This window comes from Agrilus planipennis, unplaced genomic scaffold (genome assembly GCF_000699045.2).
Source record: "Agrilus planipennis isolate EAB-ADULT unplaced genomic scaffold, Apla_2.0 scaffold3, whole genome shotgun sequence".
Classification (NCBI taxonomy): Eukaryota; Metazoa; Arthropoda; class Insecta; order Coleoptera; family Buprestidae; genus Agrilus; species Agrilus planipennis.
The window spans coordinates 3,338,466-3,361,329 of NW_020442460.1; the positions used below are offsets into that span (position 1 = coordinate 3,338,466).

At 31.1% G+C, this 22,864-nt stretch overlaps 4 protein-coding genes across 9 annotated transcripts in view; 2 read left to right on the forward strand and 2 right to left on the reverse strand.

Annotated features, from left to right (window-relative positions):
* LOC108742227 overlaps positions 1 to 5,225 on the reverse strand; it is a 51,724-nt gene extending 46,499 nt beyond the window's left edge. The window contains exon 1 of one of the 4 annotated variants that reach the window (XM_018477346.1): positions 5,171 to 5,225. The gene's annotated coding sequence lies outside the window, so the exon portion shown is untranslated. Of the gene's footprint in view, positions 1 to 63; positions 105 to 4,241; positions 4,260 to 5,085 lie in introns of those variants that run through there. The other 3 variants (XM_018477326.1, XM_025980677.1, XM_025980678.1) reach the window with 3 other exon arrangements.
* A 1,279-nt stretch (positions 5,226 to 6,504) lies between these two features.
* Positions 6,505 to 16,568, forward strand: LOC108742608 (protein phosphatase PTC7 homolog). The gene is made up of 5 exons (XM_018477883.2): positions 6,505 to 6,903; positions 8,259 to 8,438; positions 10,464 to 10,780; positions 13,191 to 13,329; positions 14,402 to 16,568. Exons 1-5 carry the CDS (start codon positions 6,681 to 6,683, stop codon positions 14,449 to 14,451), a joined length of 909 nt encoding a protein of 302 aa, XP_018333385.1. The 5' UTR covers positions 6,505 to 6,680; the 3' UTR covers positions 14,452 to 16,568.
* Positions 16,569 to 16,895: 327 nt separating this feature from the next.
* On the reverse strand, positions 16,896 to 18,447 carry LOC112906463 (derlin-2-like). 3 transcript variants are annotated; one of them, XM_025980629.1, is made up of 5 exons: positions 18,215 to 18,445; positions 17,924 to 18,154; positions 17,729 to 17,851; positions 17,290 to 17,453; positions 16,896 to 17,227 (listed from the first exon to the last, which is right to left on the reverse strand). In XM_025980629.1, exons 1-5 carry the CDS (start codon positions 18,305 to 18,307, stop codon positions 17,119 to 17,121), a joined length of 720 nt encoding a protein of 239 aa, XP_025836414.1. In that variant the 5' UTR covers positions 18,308 to 18,445; the 3' UTR covers positions 16,896 to 17,118. The 3 variants fall into 3 exon arrangements, with proteins under 3 accessions (XP_025836414.1, XP_025836413.1, XP_025836415.1); XM_025980628.1 differs by having other exon boundaries at positions 17,729 to 18,154; positions 18,215 to 18,446; XM_025980630.1 differs by lacking the exons at positions 17,729 to 17,851; positions 17,924 to 18,154 and having other exon boundaries at positions 18,215 to 18,447.
* Positions 18,448 to 18,968: 521 nt separating this feature from the next.
* Positions 18,969 to 20,459, forward strand: LOC108742087 (cytoplasmic phosphatidylinositol transfer protein 1-like). Its single transcript, XM_025980627.1, has 6 exons — positions 18,969 to 19,135; positions 19,197 to 19,345; positions 19,400 to 19,496; positions 19,551 to 19,622; positions 19,678 to 19,932; positions 20,011 to 20,459. Exons 1-6 carry the CDS (start codon positions 19,085 to 19,087, stop codon positions 20,299 to 20,301), a joined length of 915 nt encoding a protein of 304 aa, XP_025836412.1. The 5' UTR covers positions 18,969 to 19,084; the 3' UTR covers positions 20,302 to 20,459.
* Positions 20,460 to 22,864: the final 2,405 nt, after the last annotated feature.

Genomic DNA, 22,864 nt, shown 5'->3' on the forward strand with positions numbered 1-22,864 from the left:
AATTGTAGTGGATAAAATGGTCAATTTTTCCGTGCAGTACTGTACGGATTATACGCTCCTCACCGGTTAAGAGTTTGGCCGAGAGTTGTCTCCTTCCTTTTCTGGCCTAGTGCTGTTCTTTTCTACTTTGCGCCGGTCAAACTGAAGGTCACATCGCTACAGAAACTAAACGAAGTATAGTTTCCTCCATTTCAACTGGCTAATGAGATTTAAGTGTAAACTAACATTTTATAAATCCTCATGAACTTCATCAAGGGTATGGAGATTAGGTCAAGAATTATGTTAAGATGATCAGGCTAGGAGACTAATGCTTTTTAATGTGATATGGCGAGGAGTATAGTGTTTTATGAGGTGGAAATATGGGAATGAGAGGAAAAAAAGCAGATAGAGGTTTTATATAAATGATATATCAAGCAGGTACTGCAATTAGAGTGGAGTATTCCAGATTATATAATAAGAAAGGAGACTAAATGTGGGAAGATGTGATAAAAAGGAAAGTAAAATATGAGGAGATGCTGGAGAGGCCAGAGGAAGAGGATATCAGGAAGGAAATATGGAGGAAAAAGGTATTACAAATTGGGACGAAAAACAAATCTGATAGAGAGAGGGAGGGGAATTTGAAGAGATTAAAACTCAATCAGGAGCAGGTGAGAGAGTGATTGAGGAATTGGATAAATGTAGGGGAATTGAAGAGGAACAGTTACAATTAAATTATTAGGGGATAAATGTTAGGAAAAATAGAGTTAAAGATTTTATGGAGGGACAGGCAAGGGAATTGGGTACCAAAGTATTTAGAATGAGGGAATGATATAAGCATTATACCAAGATTTAGGACAGGAAAGAATTTGTAAAAGGAAGAAAACAGACGCTACTGAGTATGAGTCAAGGAGGTAGAATGTCTACAACATGTGTTAGGATGATATTTGGTAAAAAAAACACTTTTTGAAAACTTTCACTTAATTTTTATTAAATTCTTAACAAGTTTCGACCTACAAGGCCATCTTCAGAAGAAGGATTAATGATGATTAATCCTTCTTTTGAAATAAAAATTAAGTGAAAGTTTTCAAAAAGTGTTTTTTTTACCAAATATCATTATGATCAACTTTCATATAGTAGCGGCCAACTCTATCAATTTTCTCAAGAATGTGTTAGGTGAATGTGAAAACTTTTGAACTGAAAAAATGCTATTAATTAGTGAATGGGGATGGAGTTGGGCTGAGACGACTAAAAAACTTTTAAGGAATAGGGGGTCGTTTATGTTTTTAGAATAGTGAATGAGGTGTGACAAAGGAATCTAGTGGTGGAAAAGAAGAGCAGAATAGATGAAATAGGTAGATATTAATAACTGTAAGAAATGTAGCAAACATTTCTTTATGTTTTGATAAATCCAACAATATGTGTACCTAATCAATACAATTTTATAAATTTTGTTTACAGTTTTGTCTACTCTATGGATATAAATTTTATCTTATTCAACAAAATGACCAGTAAAACGTGCCTTACTCTCTTTTGTTAACTTTCTATTAATTTTACGGTATCTAGCTAAGCTCCTAATCAAGTTTTTAACAGTTTTCTTTGCAAGAGCCCTCGAGCCAACGAACATCAAAAATGCAAAAGCAATTCACATATCAAAAATAATTTCTGCTTACTCTGAATACATTCTGAACTTATAACACAAATAAGAACTCCACTGACTGTAATATACCTATTAAACAGGTAAGGGGTGCATTGAACTTGATCACCAAATTGCGAGAGTGAAACAAATTTTCTAACACACAATGTAACATTTATAGAAGTAGCTTGAGATTTTGTAATCAATTAATTATTTCGGACTAACTATATGAAATTCTAAAACATGTAGTAACCATACTTAAAAAGAGAGTTGCGGATAGGAGCAAAAAATTTGGAACAATTAGCTTAACTTCCCATACGTCAAAAATCTTAACTAGAATTGTACAGAGAAGGATGGAAAAAAGGGCGGAATAACTATTAGGGGAAGACGATAAAAAACGAAAGAGTGCGTATATAGGATTTGTAGATTTATAGAAAAAGCTTTTGACAATGTTAAATAGGACAAAATGTAAATATACTTAAAAATGTAGGAATGAGTTACAAAGATTGAAGACATAGTTTGTATAAAAAACAACATGGTTATAGAGTTAGGACTGCAACGTAGAGAAGTAAATATATAAAGGGAGTCAGGCGGGGATGCACACTGTCACCGCTACTTTTTAAGCTATACATCGAAGACGCGATCAACATCATTAAAGACAGTACAACTGTAGGGATAGATGTGCAAGGGCAAAAGATTAGTATGCTTAGATTTGCGGATGATACGAGGGTGGATTGATAAGTTTCCGGCCTGACCAAGAAAAACAAGGTTTTTAAAAATTTTTTTTTTTTATTTCTCAACATAATCTCCTCCAAGGCTGATACATTTCTCATAGCGGTGTTCCAGTCTATTAATGCCATCTCTATAGACTGATTCGTCAAGCTCCTCAAAATAACCATTTACAGCTTCGATTACTTCTTCATTGTCCGCAAATCTCTTACCGCCAAGCCATTTTTTGAGATTAGGGAACAGAAAATAGTCACTCGGGGCTAGGTCTGGAGAGTAAGGAGGGTGCGGCATCAATTCAAACTTTAGATCGTTGATTTTAGCCGTCGCAACGATTGACGTGTGCGCTGGTGCGTTATCGTGATGAAACAAGATTTTTTTCTTCGCCAGATGAGGTCGTTTAATTTTCACCTCGTGGCTCAAACGTTGCAATAAGTCTGCGTAGTATTGACCAGTGATAGTATTACCCTTTGCAAGGTAATCAATGTATATAATACCTCTTGCATCCCAAAAAACAGTAGCCATAACCTTGTTCGCCGAAAAAATTGTTTTTGCCTTCTTTGGTGTTGGTTCCCCTGGTCCAATCCACTGTTTAGACTGTTCTTTGGTTTCAGGAGTGTAGTGGTGGACCCACGTTTCGTCAACGGTTACGAATCGACGCAAAAATTCGCTTGGATTACGCTTATACAATGACAAATTTGCGGTAGAAATGTTTTTTCGAATCAATTTTTGGTCGACTGTTAGCAAACGCGGCACCCATCTTGCACAGAGCTTTTCCATATGCAAATGTTGGTGCAAAATATGTTGCACACGTTCATATGACATCTTACAGGTCTCAGCTATCTCACGCACTTTCAATCTGCGGTCTCCCAGCACTATTTGATGAATTTTTTCGATCATATCTGGAGTTGTGACCTCAACGGGGCGTCCTGAGCGAGGCCCATCAGAGGTGCTCACACGACCCTTTTTAAACTCGGAAACCCACTGCTTAACGGTTGAATATGACGGGGAGGATGTCCCCAGGGTTGAGTCCATCTCTTTTTTAATTTCCTTCGGCGTTAACCCCTTCAAATAAAAGTATTTGATGACAGCACGATTTTCCTGCTTTTCCATTTTTACGAAAACCACAGAGGCGTCTTGTTCAGCGTGCTGTCAAACCTACACTAGCAAGGAGATCGGGCTGAAACTATAGCTACAAGCTTGGATAGAATGTCACCTCAAGGTAGGCCTAGTGGCGTCATCTCTTGGTTAGGCCGGAAACTTATCAATCCACCCTCGTATAGCAGTATTAGCATCTAGCAAGGAGGAGTTAGAGAAATAAAACGAATGCAGTTCTGACAATGGCCGATTTTAGGTATCTAGGATGTCAGATAAGTCAGGACGGAAGGAGCAGTAGGAACAGCGCAAGGTCGAGTCGGCTTCAAAAAAAGTCAATTCTTTGCTCGCAAACGGTTAATTTAGAAATTCGAAAAAGGTTGAAGGTGATGTTTGAAGCGCGGCGCTGTATGGGTGATGTCAAATGATAAGGATATCGTAGTTGGAGAAAGTTAGAAATGAAGAGGTATTAGAAAGAATAGGAGAACAGACAACTCTATGGAAGTCAATAAAAAATAGGCGATATCGATTAGTAGGACACCTTCTCAGGTATGAAAGTCTAGTTAAAGACATATTATAGGCAGAAACGGGAGTTAGGAAGGGTAAAGGTAGACCTAGATGAGATTACTGTTCTCAAATAGTTAAGGATGTGGGATGTTCTAGTTTTAGGGAAATGCGAAGATTGGCTCAGGATAGGAAAGCGTGGAGGTGCGTGTCCAACCAGTCTTAGGACTGACGGCTGCAGAACTATTAAAGAAATTAAAGATTTATGTATTTTTGCATCGCTAGCATGATTGTTCAAAATTACCTTTGTTGAATAGTAAGCAAGATGGTGAGCTCGTTACGTTATGTTCTACAATATTTAACTGGATCATACGAAGAGTTGCGTGCACTACTTGGTAAACCCTCAGCTAGCTGTATCAAAAGATTTTCAAGGAGAAGGTTGTATGAAATCCTACAAACGGCGCGGTAAACATTTAGTAAAATGCAATACGTTCAACAAAACGTCCATTTACATAGATGGGCATCTACCTGCTGAACTAAATCCACAACGTGTAGTTCACTATACGTGTTTGGCCCGTTACCAGCAACAAGCCGATGAGATCTAGCAAGATCGCGATCTGCGTCTTGCAGTTTCGATATAATGAAGTTCTTTGTTCGAGAAGGTCGTCACTAGTTCTTTAAATCGAAACCCCATTTTGACAATTCCTTGTGTTAAAATCATCCTATCGTATCAGTATATCAGTAACATTTTGCAAGACTTAAATCTAAATTGAAAAACGAACCATATACTTTTAACTTGTTTAATTTGTTAATGAATATCACAGGGGAATGGCCGATAAGGTTCTTGTAATTGATAAAAATTAGATATAAGTTCAAGAAGATTTCGTTAATTTATTGTATTAATATTTACTAAAGTAGTGGAATACTGTAAAGCAAATTAAAAGTAATTTTTGATACGGTGAAATGACATGAATTGAGTCAACCGGCTATGTGTTGCTTATGGTTCAAAATTTCTTACCGTAAAAATAGTAGATCCTACAAATTATTTTTTCTCAGATTTTTGCAATGTTGTTTGCTTTTAGTAAATTTTGTTGAATTTTCATTGAATGATATTAAGGAATTGTATACAATTTAAACATATTTCTTACCTTAGTTAAAATATTACATGCAACTTTAAATTTTCAAAATATTCTTCAATAAAAACTAACCAACCACATTTTGTAACACACCTACCTATTGGTTAAAAAATGTACATCTACTTAACACTATCTTAATGAAACGTCAACATTACTGTAGATTACTTAAATAAGAAATGCTTATCTCTGTTTTATTATCGGAGCTATTTTTTATTGTCTTCAAATATGGCAGGAAGAATTATGCTTGTGTGGACATTGGGGCTTTACAAGAATTCTAATTCCATTCAAAACCAAAGCATAAGTGATAAGTACATTGTATTTCCAGTTTATAAAAATTTGCACGATTACACATTTTTCCTGTTCAAAATAATTAGAAAAATGTTGCAAATGAACATTTCAGAAAAATATAAAGTACAATGCAGTTTTCATCTTTTTATTATTTAAAATACATGATTTTGAGTTGTCTTGTTTATTAGCATTTCAATTTTGATACAAAAAGTAAGTACGCCTTTATTGCATTTTACTGTTATTAGAAAACATCCTTGAATTAAACTATTTCCTTTTTGTTACGTTTGAATTTGTTTTACTGCCTAATTGCTATAAATAATTAGTGTCTCCCGATATATATACTTATTTTTAGAAAATTATTTTTGCGGTAGGTATTTACGTTACAACCAGCAAATGTGAGCAATTTTAGTTGTTCCACATGTAAAAAGTTATTCAAAAATTTTAGAGTTGATTTGGAGTAATAAACAATATGTAAAATAAACACGTGAGATACATTAATTCAGATATATGTATTCTCATTTATTCAAGAGATTCTATGTCGTAACAGGATCAAAGTTCCAAACGACGTCATTTGAATGGAAACATACATTCCGTGATTTGGAGGGGATTTTTGTAAAGTTTACCTTTTTCATAGATACAACTGCAGAGAAGTGTCTAATGATACGCTCTGTATTCGGTTCAAAGTTAATTTTACTGAAATTAAATTAATCTACACTCATTTGACAGTAATTCATCATGTGTATATTATATTTCATGGAATGTATTAAATCGACGTTTTACTAACATTTAAAATTCAAAGCTCTATGTAGTATACTTCAGTAAAACAATATTTGTTTAGTTAAAACACACTCGTCAAAATTCCAAGAGAAATTTAACGCAAATTGGGTGTTTTTATTGAAATTGATTCATAAACTAGAATTTATCAAATATTAGAGTGCATTCTTTTTCTTAATTATAAAACAATTGCCTAAAACTATTACTAAAGTGAATTCATATTTCTCTATATCTACCTATGTGTTGTACTTAAAAAAAACACTTCCCTTTTCAAAAATAATTTTCTTTTTTAATGGAAGATACAAATAAGATTCGCTTGGCTGTTATATTGCCGCTACCAATTATGTTATATACGTTACTCTATGACACATTATGTCATTCGAGCTCGAGGAGTTGTGGGGAGAGGAACATGAACGGATTTATAGGTTTTGTGCTAGTGTTGGTCTCGTGACAGTGGGAATGGTGCGAATTTATTTAATTGTATTCATTTATATTGCAAGATGAATGTATTAAGAAGAAAGTGATCTTAGTAAATAACACATAAAATGCATACATTGTGGTTAACCGGAAGACTTTTGTCGCGAGCGATATTAAATGGCATTTCGAATTTATCCGCAGCAGACCCTAATATTCAAAGGAAATCGGAGCCCTACATAGTGTCTGCTGTGTGTGGTTTTTCGAAAGATAGAAAACTTCAAAGACTGATCAAAGGACAATTTGGTGATGACTCCTGGTTCACCGCTAAATACAAGACCGCTGATGTTTTAGGTCAGTTTCGTATTTTTATATACATAACCTTTAACTAAAACATTATCATCTCTTATTAATTTTGTTTTGTATGTAAATAGTTTATATTTAATTAAATTTCATTGGATATTTTACTCGGAACATTATCACGTGGCAATGAATTAATGATAAATTAGTAAGAAGGATATTTTCTTCTGTTTCATCATCATAAGGTCCTCAGTCCTAAGACTGATTGAAACTCGCACTTCCACCCTTTTTATTCTCAGCTAATCTTTCCATTTCGTAAAACTAAAACATCCCACATCCTTAACTATTTGTGTAATTTAATCTAGACCTACCCTTAATTCTAATATGTCTCTGACTAGCCCTTCATGTCTGGGAAGGTGTCCTATTAACCTTGCTTCTTTCTTTTTGACTTCCAAAGCGCCCTCTATTTTCCTACCCTTTCAAATATCTCTTCATTTATATTTCTATCAGAGCATCCTCAAAATTCACTTATGACACCACATTTGTAACTTTTTCTTTTCTTCACTCACCGTCCACGTTTTGCACCCGTACAATACTCCAGACACACGTCTCGACCCTGTGATATCCCTTATTTTATATTTGCTGCTTTCATCCTGAATTATATGACTTCCTATATACCGAAAATTACCGACTTCTATTAATTCTTCATCTCCTATCTTTGTATTCACATTTTCCCAACTTCTTTTTCCCTTGGATACCAATGTTTTTATTTTTCTTTATTTATTTTCATATTATACTTGGATACCAATGTTTTTATTTTTCTTTATTTATTTTCATATTATACTGTTTTGTATTATGAGATATCTTAGCTGACCTATTTCCACACTATTTTTCTCCTTCTGTTACCTAATCCAAAAGACTTCGTCATCGCAAGATGAGGCATATTGATTGATCTGCAATGTTACCCTTTTCACCGGTTACAAGCTTAATTTAATCATAATTATCTTATAGTTCTTTTGTGAATAACTTTCTACACTCTGTTCTGCTTTCTTACGCATTACAATTCCTACCCCCGAATTACCTTCCAGCAATCCTGTATGTATTATTCTAAAGTCTCCACTCCAGAAGTTTCCAGTTTCTGGCCAACGGACATCACTAATGTTTCCATATATCTAAGTCTAGTCTATCTATCCAAACGTTTAAATTTTTCACAATTCCACGCTCCAACTCGATTCGGGGTCTTGCCTCAAGTCTGGTTTCTCATTAAGAACCCCCCCGTTATATAGGAACCTATGGTCCGGCTCCCTAAATCATCGAAACGTCCAAGCCAATCCATCCACTTTAGTTTGTACAGGAGTTTCGTCAAGTCGGATTAGTTTCTTCTATTTATTTTATTTTTATTTTTTCAGGAGTTGCTGATGGTGTGGGTGGTTGGAGGGCCTATGGAATTGATCCAGGAGAGTTCTCCTTTCATCTAATGCGTGCTTGCGAAAATTTAGTTAAATTAGGACGTTTTAACCCCAATAACCCTTCTGAGTTACTTGCAAGAAGTTACTACGAACTTTTGCACCACAAGAAGGCCATTTTAGGTATGTACCATTTCTGATTCAATTGATACTTGATTCGATAATGCAAATAAACATCAGTATTTACCAGTAATATTTTAATGGACGTAGCCTTATATTTTAAATGATCGGGCATTATTTAAATTGCTTTTTATAAAAATCATTAAAGAAATAGGACTTGTACTTGGCAAACTATTTCATTTTACAAAGTAAAATACTTTGGTAACTTCATGCGTATTACTGTAATCTCTTTGTTCTGGTAATGGTTTGAATTTTTTAAATTTATTTTTACTTTTAAGTAAACTAGAAATTTATTGTTTGTACTATACATAACTGCATCGTTATTTCAAGTCTTCTGAATAAAAATTTCGAAGGTAAAGAACAATAATTGAGGTCATTATACAATTACGATGCAAAATGTCTTGCATGAATAACTAAAGTCATTACCTCTACTGAGAGAGGTTTGGTTTTTGATCATTAAAGTTCTAAATTGGCCTAGCAGGTGATAAAAAATGCTGTAAGCTATCCTTGTTTGTGTAATTATGTTTAACTAAAGTGCGTTTCACACAGAAGCCCTACAACTTAAAATCCGTTTTACAGTTGTTTACTTCTAATTTTAATTACGTTTCTCATTAGCAAATTTAGTCAAGTTCGTCACTCAAAACAATCGGTTTTGAATCAATATATTGTTTATTTACATTTACATCAACACTAATTTGAATTCTGGCTAATATCAAATAGCCCAGTGATTAAAAAGTTAATTATCGGAGACCTTCCTGGTTTGTTTGATCGAGACTTATTTAAGTCTTAAGTAATTTATAGAAATGTATATTGCATAATCTTGTCATGCGACCTGGCAATCGTTCAAATTTTCGTTTTCAATTCCGCTATAAATCATTGTAAACATTCACATCGTATTCCTGTTCAATATGATTTCATTTAGAACACTCTGTCGACATGTGATTGAGTCTATCTATTAGATGACTAAAAGAAAGATCATTGTAAGGTATTTATAGCTGTAACAGATTCTGTTTTTGTAAAAATCCTCACCCAGAGCCAAAATGTCAAAGTCTATAACTACAACAACAATTACGTTCAGCAGTATTGTCCATGATCAGTAATATTCCTAAGGACGTACATTTTTTAGTTAATTGGTAAAACAATTTTATCGCACGGCATTTTTTATGGTAAAATATCTTACGTACTTAAAAAAAAACTTAAAATTTATAGTGTTTATTTATTTGTTTTTTTTTTTGTAGCGAGGTCAGTACTTTTTTGTGACTTTTACATTTAAATTTATTTAAGCTGTGGTCGCATGTAAAAATGTCTTCTTGAGATATCAGACAGCTGCAGTTTTGCAATAATTTATGAGGATCTTTATATACAAGTTGAATACAAATACTTGCATTGTGATTTTATCTTTTAAATGCATGCTGAGTTTTTGCAAACAATTTGTTGCTAAGTAAATGGTTGGTTGGTTACTAAGTAAATCTTTGCTAATTTCAAAAGTTTTTTCTTTACTTTCAAATTTTTTTGATATAGGTAATCATTATGTAGGTAAACTGTTTATTATTATTTTGTTATGTGTTTAAAATTGAATATTAAAATGTTTTAAAATTTCATAAAGTATAATTAAAATGTTATTTAAACACTCCAATGGTATAAAAACTATATATTAGTTTGAATAATAAACAAATGTTTTGAAAAATAAACCTTAACCTTGAATCTGACGCACTTATTGCTAGATGTAATTTTTGACTCATTTTTGTGTGTTGCCTTATCTTAACAGTTCATTTACAATGATTATTATGAAAATCCTATAACTACTTATTGTTGACGTAGTTCACGTTAGTAAAAATAGAATTTAAATTGCATTTTTGCTTGTGGCATAATGAAATGCACTGACCATAATTAAATGTGAAAATTTCCATTTCTTTGAAGAAACTTTTAAATAGATTTTTAAGAACAAAAAAGAAATGAAATAATAAGTATTACTTAGGAGCGAAATGATGATTATTGTTAAGGTCTTTTTTGTTTCCATTATTACAGGTAGTAGCACAGCATGTGTGGTGGTATTAAATCGAGAAAATAGTACACTTTACACTGCCAATATTGGAGATAGCGGATTCATGGTAGTCCGTAAGGGTAGAGTCATCCACAAGTCAGAAGAGCAGCAACATTACTTTAATACACCTTTCCAGCTATCCCTTCCACCCCCTGGATACCGAGCTGAGGTCCTGTCAGATCAACCAGACTCCGCAATTACTAATAATTTTCCAGTCGAAGATGGTGACGTCATCCTGGTAGCCACAGACGGAGTTTTCGATAATCTTCCCCAAAATCTTCTAGTTAAAGAATTATGTAAGGTAAGAGCGCAACATTTTACTATGGATCGTAGACACATAGTTTTTTGGAACGTTCGTATTCAAGTGCCTTAAGTCGAGTCTGCGTCTCAACTATGAGTACATAATCCTAGAATATTTTTTTTTTTTTGATAATTTTCTATTTAGGTAAAAATTATATAAAATTAAACAATAATTTTGGTAATTGCCAGTTTTTAGGGAATTTGTAAATAGGTCAGATCTGATGCTTGATAATTTTGATTGATCGCCTTTTGGCGTACAAACCAATTGATCAATATCAAAACAACTTTTTGTTTATTTTGCCTTTTCTTAAGTCAATGTGTAAAGAAGAAATAGGCAGATTGACATTTGCCGTATGTTGTCTATAAAAAAATGAATATTATCTGCTATATAAATAAGCAAAATTGCTTAGTAACGATTATTAATAATAGTTTGTGTACATGTAAAGTATCGCCTGGAATTTTGCTTTTGTTAATATTTGTAAACAGTATTCTTTAAATAAGGTGTATTTGTGCCTTTTGCCAGGTGATAATAATTATAAGCCCGTTATGTTAATCAATTGTATTGAAGCCTTATCTAATTAATAACTATCCATGAAACTATCTTCTAAAGTTATAATTACCAATTGTCCACTTATTTGAACGCTTGGTTGACCATGACAGATGAATTTACTTTTACTTTTCTGTGACCTAACCTAAATAACTGTGTAATCTTTAAATTTATTTGTGCGTTTGCAAATAATATTTTAATAATTTCTGAACACCCAGTATACATAATCATTTTGGTTATTTATATTGTATTTATTGTTGAGCATATGTGCACACGCTAGGCTTCAAAGGCCTTAATGCCTCATTAAAACAATTGCGAGTGTATGAAACGACTCAGATGCAAGTGAAAGGAATTGTTATTAACATTTGTTGTGTATTTTACGAATTGCATTTTTTCTAGGCACTTCATACACACATTAGTATCAATGTACATTATTTATACACATGTACATGATGTTACACTTATGCATGCTTCACTCTTGAAACGGTTATAGAGCTTCGTGACTAAAATAGCTATGCTGACGTCTTCTTTCTAGTATACTGGGTACCCAGTTTTGAATTTATTGGATTCCGGTTTTTATTTCGTCTTAATTTGCCCGAAAGCTATTTTTATTAGGGTGTCATATCGTACCAAAATAGGTAAAGGGTACCTCACATATTACAGTACAGAAAAGGAAGTGATATTATTTAATTTGGTTTAAAAATGTTTAAATATAATTTAAATTTGCGTAAATTGTTATCGAGATATGTTAGTTTAATCTTTATTATGACGCAAGTTCTACTAACGATTAGCGAAGATCATGAATAAAGAATATAGAAACGTAAACCCATTAATATCTTGTTTATTTGATTTATGTATTGGTCTGTTAACTTTCTATTTTCTTATAAAAACGTTTGAATTGATATGGCAGACAAGAGATGTTTTATCCTGCAACGAATTATTAACAGAAGTCTGCTTTCTACAAATTGTTTATTATTGACCATTAACTTGAGCTTTTTTGTTGTGTTTGTTTTTTTACGAATCATAAATACGTATATTATGTTAATTATGCAATATTGACAAGATTGCTTATTAACAGATGTATTAATTTTGTTGTTAGATGTTGCTGCTGTTAATTTTTATATTTCTTCTATCAGAGTGAAAATATCTAGAGGTTTCATAAAAAATATCACACTATCGCTAGTAAAATGCAGTTATGTATTTATTATTTATAGCAGTACCTACTTAGCGTGAATAATGTTACTTTTTTGCTGGAGAATCTTATAGAAGTTGTTTATTACTTATAGTTACATATGTTATTTATTAATGATATTATTACCGATTAACTACTTTTTCTTATTTCTAATATCGCCTTTATTAAGCAAAAATAATGTGAGGTCATAACTGTATCGATTAAATTATTTAATAGTCTGTAACATTCTCTTTTAAGTTCTCAGAAATAAGAAATGGATTATTATAGCTTTACAAACTAAAAATATTTTTTTTGCATTGATTTTGGCACCTTTTCAAAGAATGTTTGGTTTTTCAAATGCCTAAGGAATAACAACAAAATTCTCTGTCCATTTAGTAATTGCCTTTGAAGCTTTTGATAAAATTCTTATGGAATTACCAAAAGTATGCAATACAAAATAAGAGTATAAAAAATGAAATAACTTCAATATCTCTGTCTAATTGTAACCCATGGCTCACAATGAGTCAATAAAACTGTAATGGTTTCTATTGACTTTAATAACTAATGCCTTTTTTATTAGTAAGATTCAGATAGCAGCAAAATTCCATTGAAATGAATGTTTCTAAGAGCTATGTATGCATTTCATTTTTGCGATAAGTCATTGTTAATTTAATTTTCTGTTATTTTAATTAGGTGCAAGGCGAACGCTGTGCAAGTAGATTACAAATGGTAGCGAATTCGATAGCTTGGATGGCACGAAGTCTTTCTTTTGACGAAACATTCATTTCACCATTTGCCGAAAGTGCTTTCGCCAACGGCATCAATGCCATAGGTAAGTTGACCAAGAACTAGTTACATTATTTGGAACGCGATGTCGCATTCTTTTTTTTATGGTTTTTAATCTCAATATTACACTGCCAAAATAGAATTAGATCTTTTTATAATATATACTGAATAACACTCCATGTGACACTTTCTATATCAATAACGTTGTTTGTAAAGGATATGAAACAGATATTAGCACATTACTGATAATTGCTTACGATAATAATGATTTCGTCACTTTTGAAGCGTCAATTTATTATACATATGTATTTTCCCCTTTTTCGTTTGACTCCTTCTGTGTCAATTCAAGCCTATAATTTGTGAAACTGGTGTCATCTAAATAAAATTACACTTTGTACACGAGCATTATCTTTATAAGTACCTACTATGATGTTAATCTAGACTGTGCCAGTTTTAATTTATCCATATTAACCTTTATTACTTGTTTACAAGTCTCCATACATCATAGTGTTACAAAACCGGCCAGTCCTTTTTGTTTTCAAATTATCTACATGCCTAAGTTGTAAATACATCCTACAAAACGTTGTTCTTTTAATTGAAATATTTTTTTGTATTATTTGCTTCAATTTAATTTATATCGAGTATGTAGTAGTTATAATAATGAAGAATTTTTATTGAAAATACATCTTTTTATTTTATTTATTTAGTAATATGCACTAAACTGTTAAACATTCAGCATGTAGGGAACATTCAAGTATTATGTAAGCCAGAATTTTAGTCATTTTTAACCCTCCCTCCCTCTTGTCAGCAAAAGTAATCAACGCTTTCGCCCCTCCCTCTCTATTCTTGCGTAAACATTGGTATATTTGTTTTTTAACTTAACCGTAAAATATCGTTTGAGAGCAAGTGAGTAATATCAATTATTTTAGCTAGTCCCAGAACATGCTTTTCATTTTCGAACATAGACAAGTAGAGGTACCATATTTCTTCAAAAAACTTCTTTGGGTTGGTTTCATATTTAAATATTTACTGTTAGCTGAAATACAGAAACATTGTGTATCGTCTTTTATTTTCTGACAGAACAATTAGTAATAATGTTTTTTTATTTTTTATTTCAGGTGGCAAGCCGGACGATATTACGGTAATTTTGGCGACTGTAGCGATATGATCGTAGATCAGGTCCTCTGTTAGAAAACCTCGAGTTGTAGGGTCGTTTTCTGCTCATTATGAATTACCATCCTCGCGTTCTTGACTCGCTTACAAGCGTTTTAGTTTGTTCGTGTTCGATGGTACATATGTAATAACATATCCGACCGTTAGCTGTCGCCTTTTTTCATTTTCAAGCCGAAATGCGCGACATCTCGAGACACTAGTATGAATCAACAGTAAAAGTAGTAGGTCATCCGTTATTTATTCGCACTCACTCATGAAAAAAACATGGTTGTGATATGATAGATAAAGAAGAAATAAGATACATTATGATGTAATAAAAGGAAAAATATTACGAACAAAAAAATAACGACAAAAGCCTTTTGCTTTGGTCCCGACTTACTTGTTATTATTTTTATTGCTTTTGGGCATAACGGAGGGGAATCACCGCGAAATAACGTTTCCCTGGTAACTGGTACAATGAGTCACGTTCTTATTTTTGATTGTTTAGGCAAATGTTTGCTACACATATAGTGCATTTAATAATTAAAGTGAAAATTAACGAATTTTATTTGTTCAATTATTTTTTAATGTGGTCGTTTTTCCGATAGCTTTTATATGAAATTTTAATAGTAATAAAATGAGAGAATGTGGGACACGTTGTATATTAACTTTAATCATTTATTTCAGTATTTTATTTTCTTGACTTACTACAAAATAATAACTTCTACTATGTTTATGATAATGTGCAAAATTAAAAAAATGAGCAGTCACTTTAAGAATTTTTAAAATTCAGTGAATTGCCATAATTTTATCGTTTCTTTATAATAATTTAAATAAATGTAATTAATTGGCCTCGAGAACAATATATTGTGATATCAGGATCAAGCCCTTTAATGCATTGATGCTACAAACATAACAAAAACATTGATTGATATTAATATTAAAAGAAATATTGCCAATTATAAATCATTAGTCAAGGGTTTTTTTTACTTAGCTGACGCATTAAAATTTATAAAAGCGTCGCAAATGGAGTAGGGGTAAGTGGTGTAATTAAGAACACTTAAAATTTTACTAACAAAAAGTCCACTGTAAAATGAAAACATGTAAATGCATTAAAATGAATTATTTTAAGTTAAAATATTGCTTAATCGTTTATAGTTTCTTAAAGTCCAGTAGGGTTAACAAAATTCTGCGTGGACTAAATAGAATTAATATTTATATGATATCGAAAACCTAAGAATCCGTGCATTTTCTTTTTTTTATCTTTAAGAAATATGAATTTTATTGTATATTCGTTCTCAGTTGCCCCACTTGCCCTAACTAAACGTAAATTAAAAGTGGTATTAATTGCCTATACCTTTATATTGTGATAAAATATGACTAAATGATTGATTATTCCCTCATTTAGTGGGCATAAGTATGTGAATTTAAGATTGTTGCTCAGTTTAAATTTAAAAAAGTAAGTCATTTTTGTGGGTGAATTGCTTAAAAAATATTTAATATATTTGGGATATTGACCTTTTGGTTTGTCTTTGCTACTTTTTTAATTCAGTTAGTAATTAATGTTGCCTTTTATAATTCAGTATTTGTTGTACCAATTCTCCACTCACTTATTGTGTATGTATTTTTATTTTATTTTTATTATTTTATTTAAGAAGGCTACATGAACGGTAACGGCGGGCTATAGCTAGCCTCAAAAAAAGTATATGATGCCATTAGTGTTCTGCCATTACCGATCGTCTAGCCACGGTCTTTTTTTTTGTTGTACCCTTTTAGGTATATTTTATTCGTTCGTTTTCTAAGTTAGTATTTTCTTTAGAATGTTATACCTATTACTAGACAATAAAAACAAAAACAAAACCATAATGTCTTGAAATCGTGATGTCAGAACGATTATATGAATTGTTTTAAACATAAAAAAAGCAAAAATGTTAAACTAAGAGCTTCACATTAATTACGAGATAATGATTTTATTAATTAAAAGAAGTGATTTGTGCTACCAAAAAAATCCTTTATATAAGTAGATGTGTGTGTGTGTCTGTTCGTCATGTTTTCCTCTGTGTGAGTATCATAAGTCGTTGAATTAAAATTGAGCAGACTTTATAGTTGATTAATAAAAATAATGTTACAAAACATGAGTGTTTTACTGTTAATGATTGGTGACGAAGATAATTTTTGGTCCTGCGCAGTAGGACTAGGTGCTTTGTAACTGATTTGTGTTACTTTTAAATCACTTTTGTGTATTCAAAATCAATGTCAATTATTCCAAACTTCCCCCCTCTTTTTATACTGTTTATATTACTACGTATGACTTTCTATTTAGAATATTCACCTTAAAAATATTTATATATCTTACAACTTTTGACCACCCTATACATTCTCACTGTATTTTACTTTACTAAAATTTAATTTTTCCATCATAATGATGTATTATCCTCTCTATAAAATAATAATGCTGTATTAAAGTGTTATAAAATAATTTACTTTTTTACAATTAATTACAGAGTTGCTTATATCAAATATATGACAAAATTTCTGCTATTTGATGACAACCTTTTTTATTTTTAATGAGTCGTTTTTAATTATAATTACAGTGAGTTATTGTAACGACACTTAATCTGAGATTGTCCGTGACAATGTCACGTTTTTGTATTATAGTAATCACTTTACTGTCCTATTAGTTTTATTCGTCTTGATTGTTATTTGGTCTATTACCCCACTCGAAACCACCGGGTCTTTCTTCTGGTAAAGGCATGTAATCTGGATCATCGTTTGAGTTAAACAAAGCTTTCCTGAAAATGAAAGATGATTATTAAACGACAAAAAGCATCTTGAGTGTATACAAGTGACTTACATAAACGCCGGAGTTTTTAAAATTTTAAAACCTCCTCTTTGGCTGGGAAAAACGTCTTCTATGAAATAGTAGACATGTCCTACAGCTATTCCTAATAAGTCTACATATACTGCGTTTCCTAACAATAAAGAAAACGCTAATAAAACCCAAGGCAAGTAAGGTGCCTGAAAAAGTAAGAAAATGTTTGAATTTGATAGTAATTCAGATGCTTTTACTGGTCCCCAACAAAAAAGTGAACAATTGAAATTATGTTGGGGATAAAATAAACATTAAATCATAAAACAAAATACGAAATACATTTATAACTTTTCAGTAAAGCCATAATTATGGGTTCAAGGATTACTTTGGTAAATAGATATGCACCAGAGAATGGTGGTCTTTACTATCTAGTAGTTTATATTTTACCATGGCATTAAGATAAATTGGTAAATATTCACACCTGAAAATTGAAAATTCCAAAAAAGTTCATCCTAACAAAGGTGTTTCTTCTTGACCACACATAAACCAACATTATCGTAAAAGCTTGTCCCAAAAAAAGTAAATTTATAAAGAATCCCGATATCTGAACACCAATTAAGGAAAACAAATATACTGTAATATACAGTAAATTGGTTAATAGTTTATGAAAGGATACAATCATACAAGTTGCTCCAAATAAGAACATCATAACAAAGTCCGCAGTTTTGTTTCTAAATGAACCTTCCTCTAACATTTTACAATATTTGTAGGTAAATATCATATTAAAAAAGAAATTAAACCCAAAGGCCCCAAAAAATAGGAATGTAGTTACAAGTCTCCATACCTGACCTTTTAGTATTAATGTTGGATTAAAGTATAACTGAAATGGCGACGCTAATTCTAATTGCTAAAAAATGTACATTTTAATTGGACAATTGACGTTTTTGCATAATTATGAACCTCTTACCACAGCTATAGTTGTTATCACACAGGCAGTTGTATATGCCCTCGTAACGGGGGGCATATTCAAATATTCTTGTCTAAGAGTTTGGTAGGCCATTTTAGTTGGCTTTTTGTTATACTGTTACATTAAATACATCCTAATTTTGTTGTTAAATAAAAAATTTTAAACACTTATAAGTTCAGGCCACATCATTAAATACTTTTTGACAACTGTAATCGTCATCTGTCAAAATCTACAATCAAAACATTTATCAATAAGTAAAATACGAATGAAGATAGTCGTGAACCCAGCGTCGTCTCAACTTTAAAAGCTTATGAAACACAGGAATATAAAAAAGAATATTTAAATATAATAATAAATGAATCAAATGACTATTCAAATCACAAAATGGAATAATCAGACTTCAATGACAATAATATCAGATATTACTTTTATTTAAATAATAGCACGTTTCAGCTGGACATCAACAGTCTTTTAATTTATATGAAGCTAAAAGGAAGTAATATATTTAAGTAAAGTAAAATCTAAGTTTTATTATTAAAGTCTAATTACTGCGGTTAGCAATGTGGAACAACTTTCAGTAATAAATAGATATTAATGCATGGGTTATACAAGTTAAAACGCATTCTTTGCTTACACATCATTTAGTCAAATACCTTACCATTTTTGTATAAAATAATATAATAAAAATATGTAAATCACCCTTTTATTGATGACTTATACGCCACTGGTTTATATTGGCTAATGTAATGGTGATTGAAAACATGTGGTTATGGTTCAACTGTTGTCAAAAGTTTGACTTTACTCCTTTACTGTGTTATTGATTGTTTTAGAACATAAATTATAACACAAAAAGTACTTATATTTAATGTTATGGTTCTAACAAAAGAATATCGAATATGTATGCCAATTAGCACAGAAGAAGTACGTACATAGAGGTACCTATATCAAATATGAAGGAAATTAAAGGTGAATTGTATTTTAGTATAAAATTGGACAATTGTACATGATTGCTCGACATAGTTTAGAACAATCAGGTGATGGTGAAGGTGTAGAAGTTGTAGAAAACAAAGAATGTGAAGACCCAGTTCATGGAAGGGGACAATACACAGAAAAAAGGATTCATCTTTCTAGGTTAGTTTTGCTAATACTATTGATTATTTCCTTGCTAATATTTTTTATTTTTAGTCGATTACCCTATTGGTTACAGTCTCTTGTACCAAAGATATTTTATATAACTGAAAAGGCATGGAATTATTATCCTTACACTGAGACAGAATATACGGTTTGTACTGTATTTTCCAATTTTATTTTGCCATTTCAAATGGACATTTTTTAGTGTTCCTTTGTACCAAGGTTCAATATATTTATTAAAACAAAGTATGAAGATAATAGTGGAACTTCAGATAATGTAACTTGTTTAAACCACAAGGTAATTTTCTTTTTAATTTAACTTTTACTTGTAGTGTTTGGGACTAACACCTGAAGAACTAGCTGAGAGAATTGTAGACAATATAGATATTGCTTATGACGAAGTCAGTCCAAGACACTATAAGGAAGAAGAGGACCTAAGATTTTTCCAATCAAAGAAGACTAGCAGGGGTCCTTTGGTAGAGGGCTGGAAAAATAATGTGCAACCCATTATGTGTTCGTATAAGTTAGTGAATGCCTCATTTGAAGTTTGGGGTTTTCAGACGCGAGTAGAAGAATTTATTCATTCAGTAAGTTGCTTAAAAATTATCCATTTTTAAAAATGCTATCGCAAGTATTCTACATTGATTACATAATAATATTTTTAGTGTATACGAGAAATTCTACTTCTTGGTCACAGGCAAGCCTTTGCCTGGATAGATGAGTGGATTAGTATGTCATATGAGGACGTGAGGACTTATGAAGCTAAGTTACAACATCAGACAAATACATTGGTTAAAGAAAAACAATCAAATGATGTTAGTAATGATAATGTAGTAGAGAATAATTCTCCACAATTATTACCAAACATAATGGGATGCACTTCAAGCAGTATGGAAGTCAGTGGAGACCAGGTAAAGTCACCGACGAAAAAGGGGTATTTTTCATGGTTTTCATAAAATTAAAGTTAAATAATGAATATCAGTTTTTTTTAGTTGTTATCATGACACCTGAATTTTATTTATTTATTTCCTTCTTGTTAAAACTTGTTGAATGTAGGGTTTATCCATATTTGTTGCTTCTATGTAAAGCAGTACCTTTTTCAAATAAATGTATATAAGAGAACAAAAACTTTTTTATGGATTTGCTGTTTTGTTATTCTATTTAACGCGGTAAGTAAGTCTGTATGATTTTTAATTAGTTTATTTGTGTGTATGATTAATTAATAATGTTATTTCAATTAAATTTAAATTCTTAAATGCAAGTTTTGCTAACTTTATTCAGTAGTTGGTGCGCAGTTTTCACTAAAAAGGTAAGTGAGTCTAGCAAATTTTTTTTTATTAATCGTTAAGTGTTTTAGAAGTTCATTTTAATTAAATAGCATCTTTAGGCTATAATATCTTTAATTGACGTCGTTTCTAATGTTCGTGTTTATGATTAGTGGGTATTTAATTCTTTTCGTACGTAATTTTTTAATTAAAGTCGTAGTTAAGCTTTTTAAACTTTTAAATAATTTATTACTTCAGTCATTTAATTGTCTTAAATAGTATTTTGATTAAATTTCAGCTTTAATACGCAAATTTTCCTAATTTTATTAATTTCTCATAATCCTGTTTGGTATGTTTTCCTTTCATACTAAATTTCTTCAGTTAAAATGGTTATTGAACTCATGTAGTTTTTAAAATCTATAGTTTATTAATTGTTTAACGTTTTTGGTATATAATTTTCATTACGTTTCAACCCTTATTTGTTTATTTTTCTAATTTGGTATAAATTTAGCTACGATTACTGATTAGTGTGCTGTAATTGGCGTGCATTACACTCCTGTACATCTGGTTGCATAACATGTTTTCCACAATATACTTTTATTCATTTTCAAATAATTTCCCGCTTCACCGTTGTGTTTAATTTTGTATGAGCTTCAAAACTTCGAGATATCTCTCGATCTCCTTGTTTTATTTGTCGTTGATTAATAAATTCCTATTGTCTTTGTTTTTTATTGGTTTGTTCTTTTTAATCACAATTGATGTTTTGAATTAATTATTTATTGAAGGTAATTGTGCTCTGTGGGTTTAATTTTATGAGATATTTTAATAGCAGAAATTAGTCAGGTTGAAATAGAAATGATAATATGATTACTAATCAAAAATAATTAATGAGAGAACAGAATTAATCAGAATTCGCTTATTTACGCCGAAACATAAATTACACTGCGGCCTCTTTATTTTGTCAAAATAATACATTTTAATTGTAGTTCAATTTATACAAAAAATATTAATGTATATATAAGAAAAGCGCTGAAAAATCTATGTACATAATTTGTCTGAGAAATTAGTGTGAGTTAAATATTTCCAGCGAAAATTAAACATTTTACTATTCTCTACATGTTGCGCAACATTCTACACGGTTTAAATTCATAAAAGCTCATGTCTGCTATTCTGTTTCGTTAAAAATAGAAGTAAAAGCTTTATCTCTAAGATAATAATGACGCAGCGGCTCGGAATGTCAAGAAAAGTCACTAGAAATGTTACCATCAAGGCACCTTTGCTTTTGCGACGATTCTTGCAATAAAATGTAGCGTGTTGTTCGTAAATTACACGGTGAATTACTAAATTGAGTGACTAATTGTGATGTGATGCTAATGATATTTATTAATATTTGAGGGTGAGTTAATTATTCTTCAATCAAAATATTGCGATTGCATGCTTTAATAGTAGATTTGCATTTGTTAACAAAGGTAATGTTTGTTCAAAAAACATCCGCTTACTTTGTTCAGATTTTATGGAAACAGTTGCAGGTTATGGAGATCGAGATGTATTACTACAGCAGTGGGTTACTTATTTATTTGCATAATTTACATTTTAACTTCAAATAAAAGCGAAGTGGTGTTAATAATTAGGTAATCATTACAATTAGAAATAAGTTTGCTACCCGGTTTATGGTTTAATTAATAAGATGTCGTAATTAAGCATGTTATTGATTATAGATTATTATTATTGATTAAAAGGTCTTCGATCTGCAAATCAAATATGTATACAGGTAGTGCGTAATCTAACAAATAATTGTTTATAATTTTGGTAGCAAATTTATTGATTTGAGATAAAATCTTCATGGAATTTCTTTAATAATATAATATATAGATAAAAACAATATACACATTTTAATGTTATTTAAAAGTGATTTGAACAAATTACTGTTTTATAAGTATCATAAAGGATTATTTTATTCTTGACCATTTAGTTAATTCATTACAGTTTTATAAATAATCTTATTTTTCTAGAAAAGTGATGTTACAATAATGGAATTAAACATTTACTTCTGTGCTTTAATAATTATGTATTTTTGCTTCAATTGTTTTAATGAAAGCTAAACAAAATTAAATCAAAATGAGAACTCATCATTGTTTTAGAACTAATTGATAAGAAACACGTAGAATATATTTTCAACGCTTTTATTGAAGAAACCAAATATATATTACATTTAATAATACTTTTTTAGCAATAGTTGTAATTTAATTCAATG

What these genes read in the sequence shown, in the direction of transcription:
- LOC112906463 (XM_025980628.1), bottom strand. Translation starts at nt 18,307, where the DNA reads ATGGCCTACCAAACTCTTAGACAAGAATATTTGAATATGCCCCCCGTT. An exon ending in TTGGAATTTTCAATTTTCAG is followed by an intron (nt 17,454 to 17,728) that starts GTGTGAATATTT and finishes TTACTTTTTCAG; the next exon opens with GCACCTTACTTGCCTTGGGT. An exon ending in TTAAAAACTCCGGCGTTTAT is followed by an intron (nt 17,228 to 17,289) that starts GTAAGTCACTTG and finishes TTTCATTTTCAG; the next exon opens with GAAAGCTTTGTTTAACTCAA.
- LOC108742608 (XM_018477883.2), top strand. Translation starts at nt 6,681, where the DNA reads ATGCATACATTGTGGTTAACCGGAAGACTTTTGTCGCGAGCGATATTA. An exon ending in CAAGACCGCTGATGTTTTAG is followed by an intron (nt 6,904 to 8,258) that starts GTCAGTTTCGTA and finishes TTATTTTTTCAG; the next exon opens with GAGTTGCTGATGGTGTGGGT. An exon ending in CAACGGCATCAATGCCATAG is followed by an intron (nt 13,330 to 14,401) that starts GTAAGTTGACCA and finishes TTTTTATTTCAG; the next exon opens with GTGGCAAGCCGGACGATATT.
- LOC108742087 (XM_025980627.1), top strand. Translation starts at nt 19,085, where the DNA reads ATGGTTCTAACAAAAGAATATCGAATATGTATGCCAATTAGCACAGAA. An exon ending in AAAAGGATTCATCTTTCTAG is followed by an intron (nt 19,346 to 19,399) that starts GTTAGTTTTGCT and finishes TTTTATTTTTAG; the next exon opens with TCGATTACCCTATTGGTTAC. An exon ending in TAGAAGAATTTATTCATTCA is followed by an intron (nt 19,933 to 20,010) that starts GTAAGTTGCTTA and finishes TAATATTTTTAG; the next exon opens with TGTATACGAGAAATTCTACT.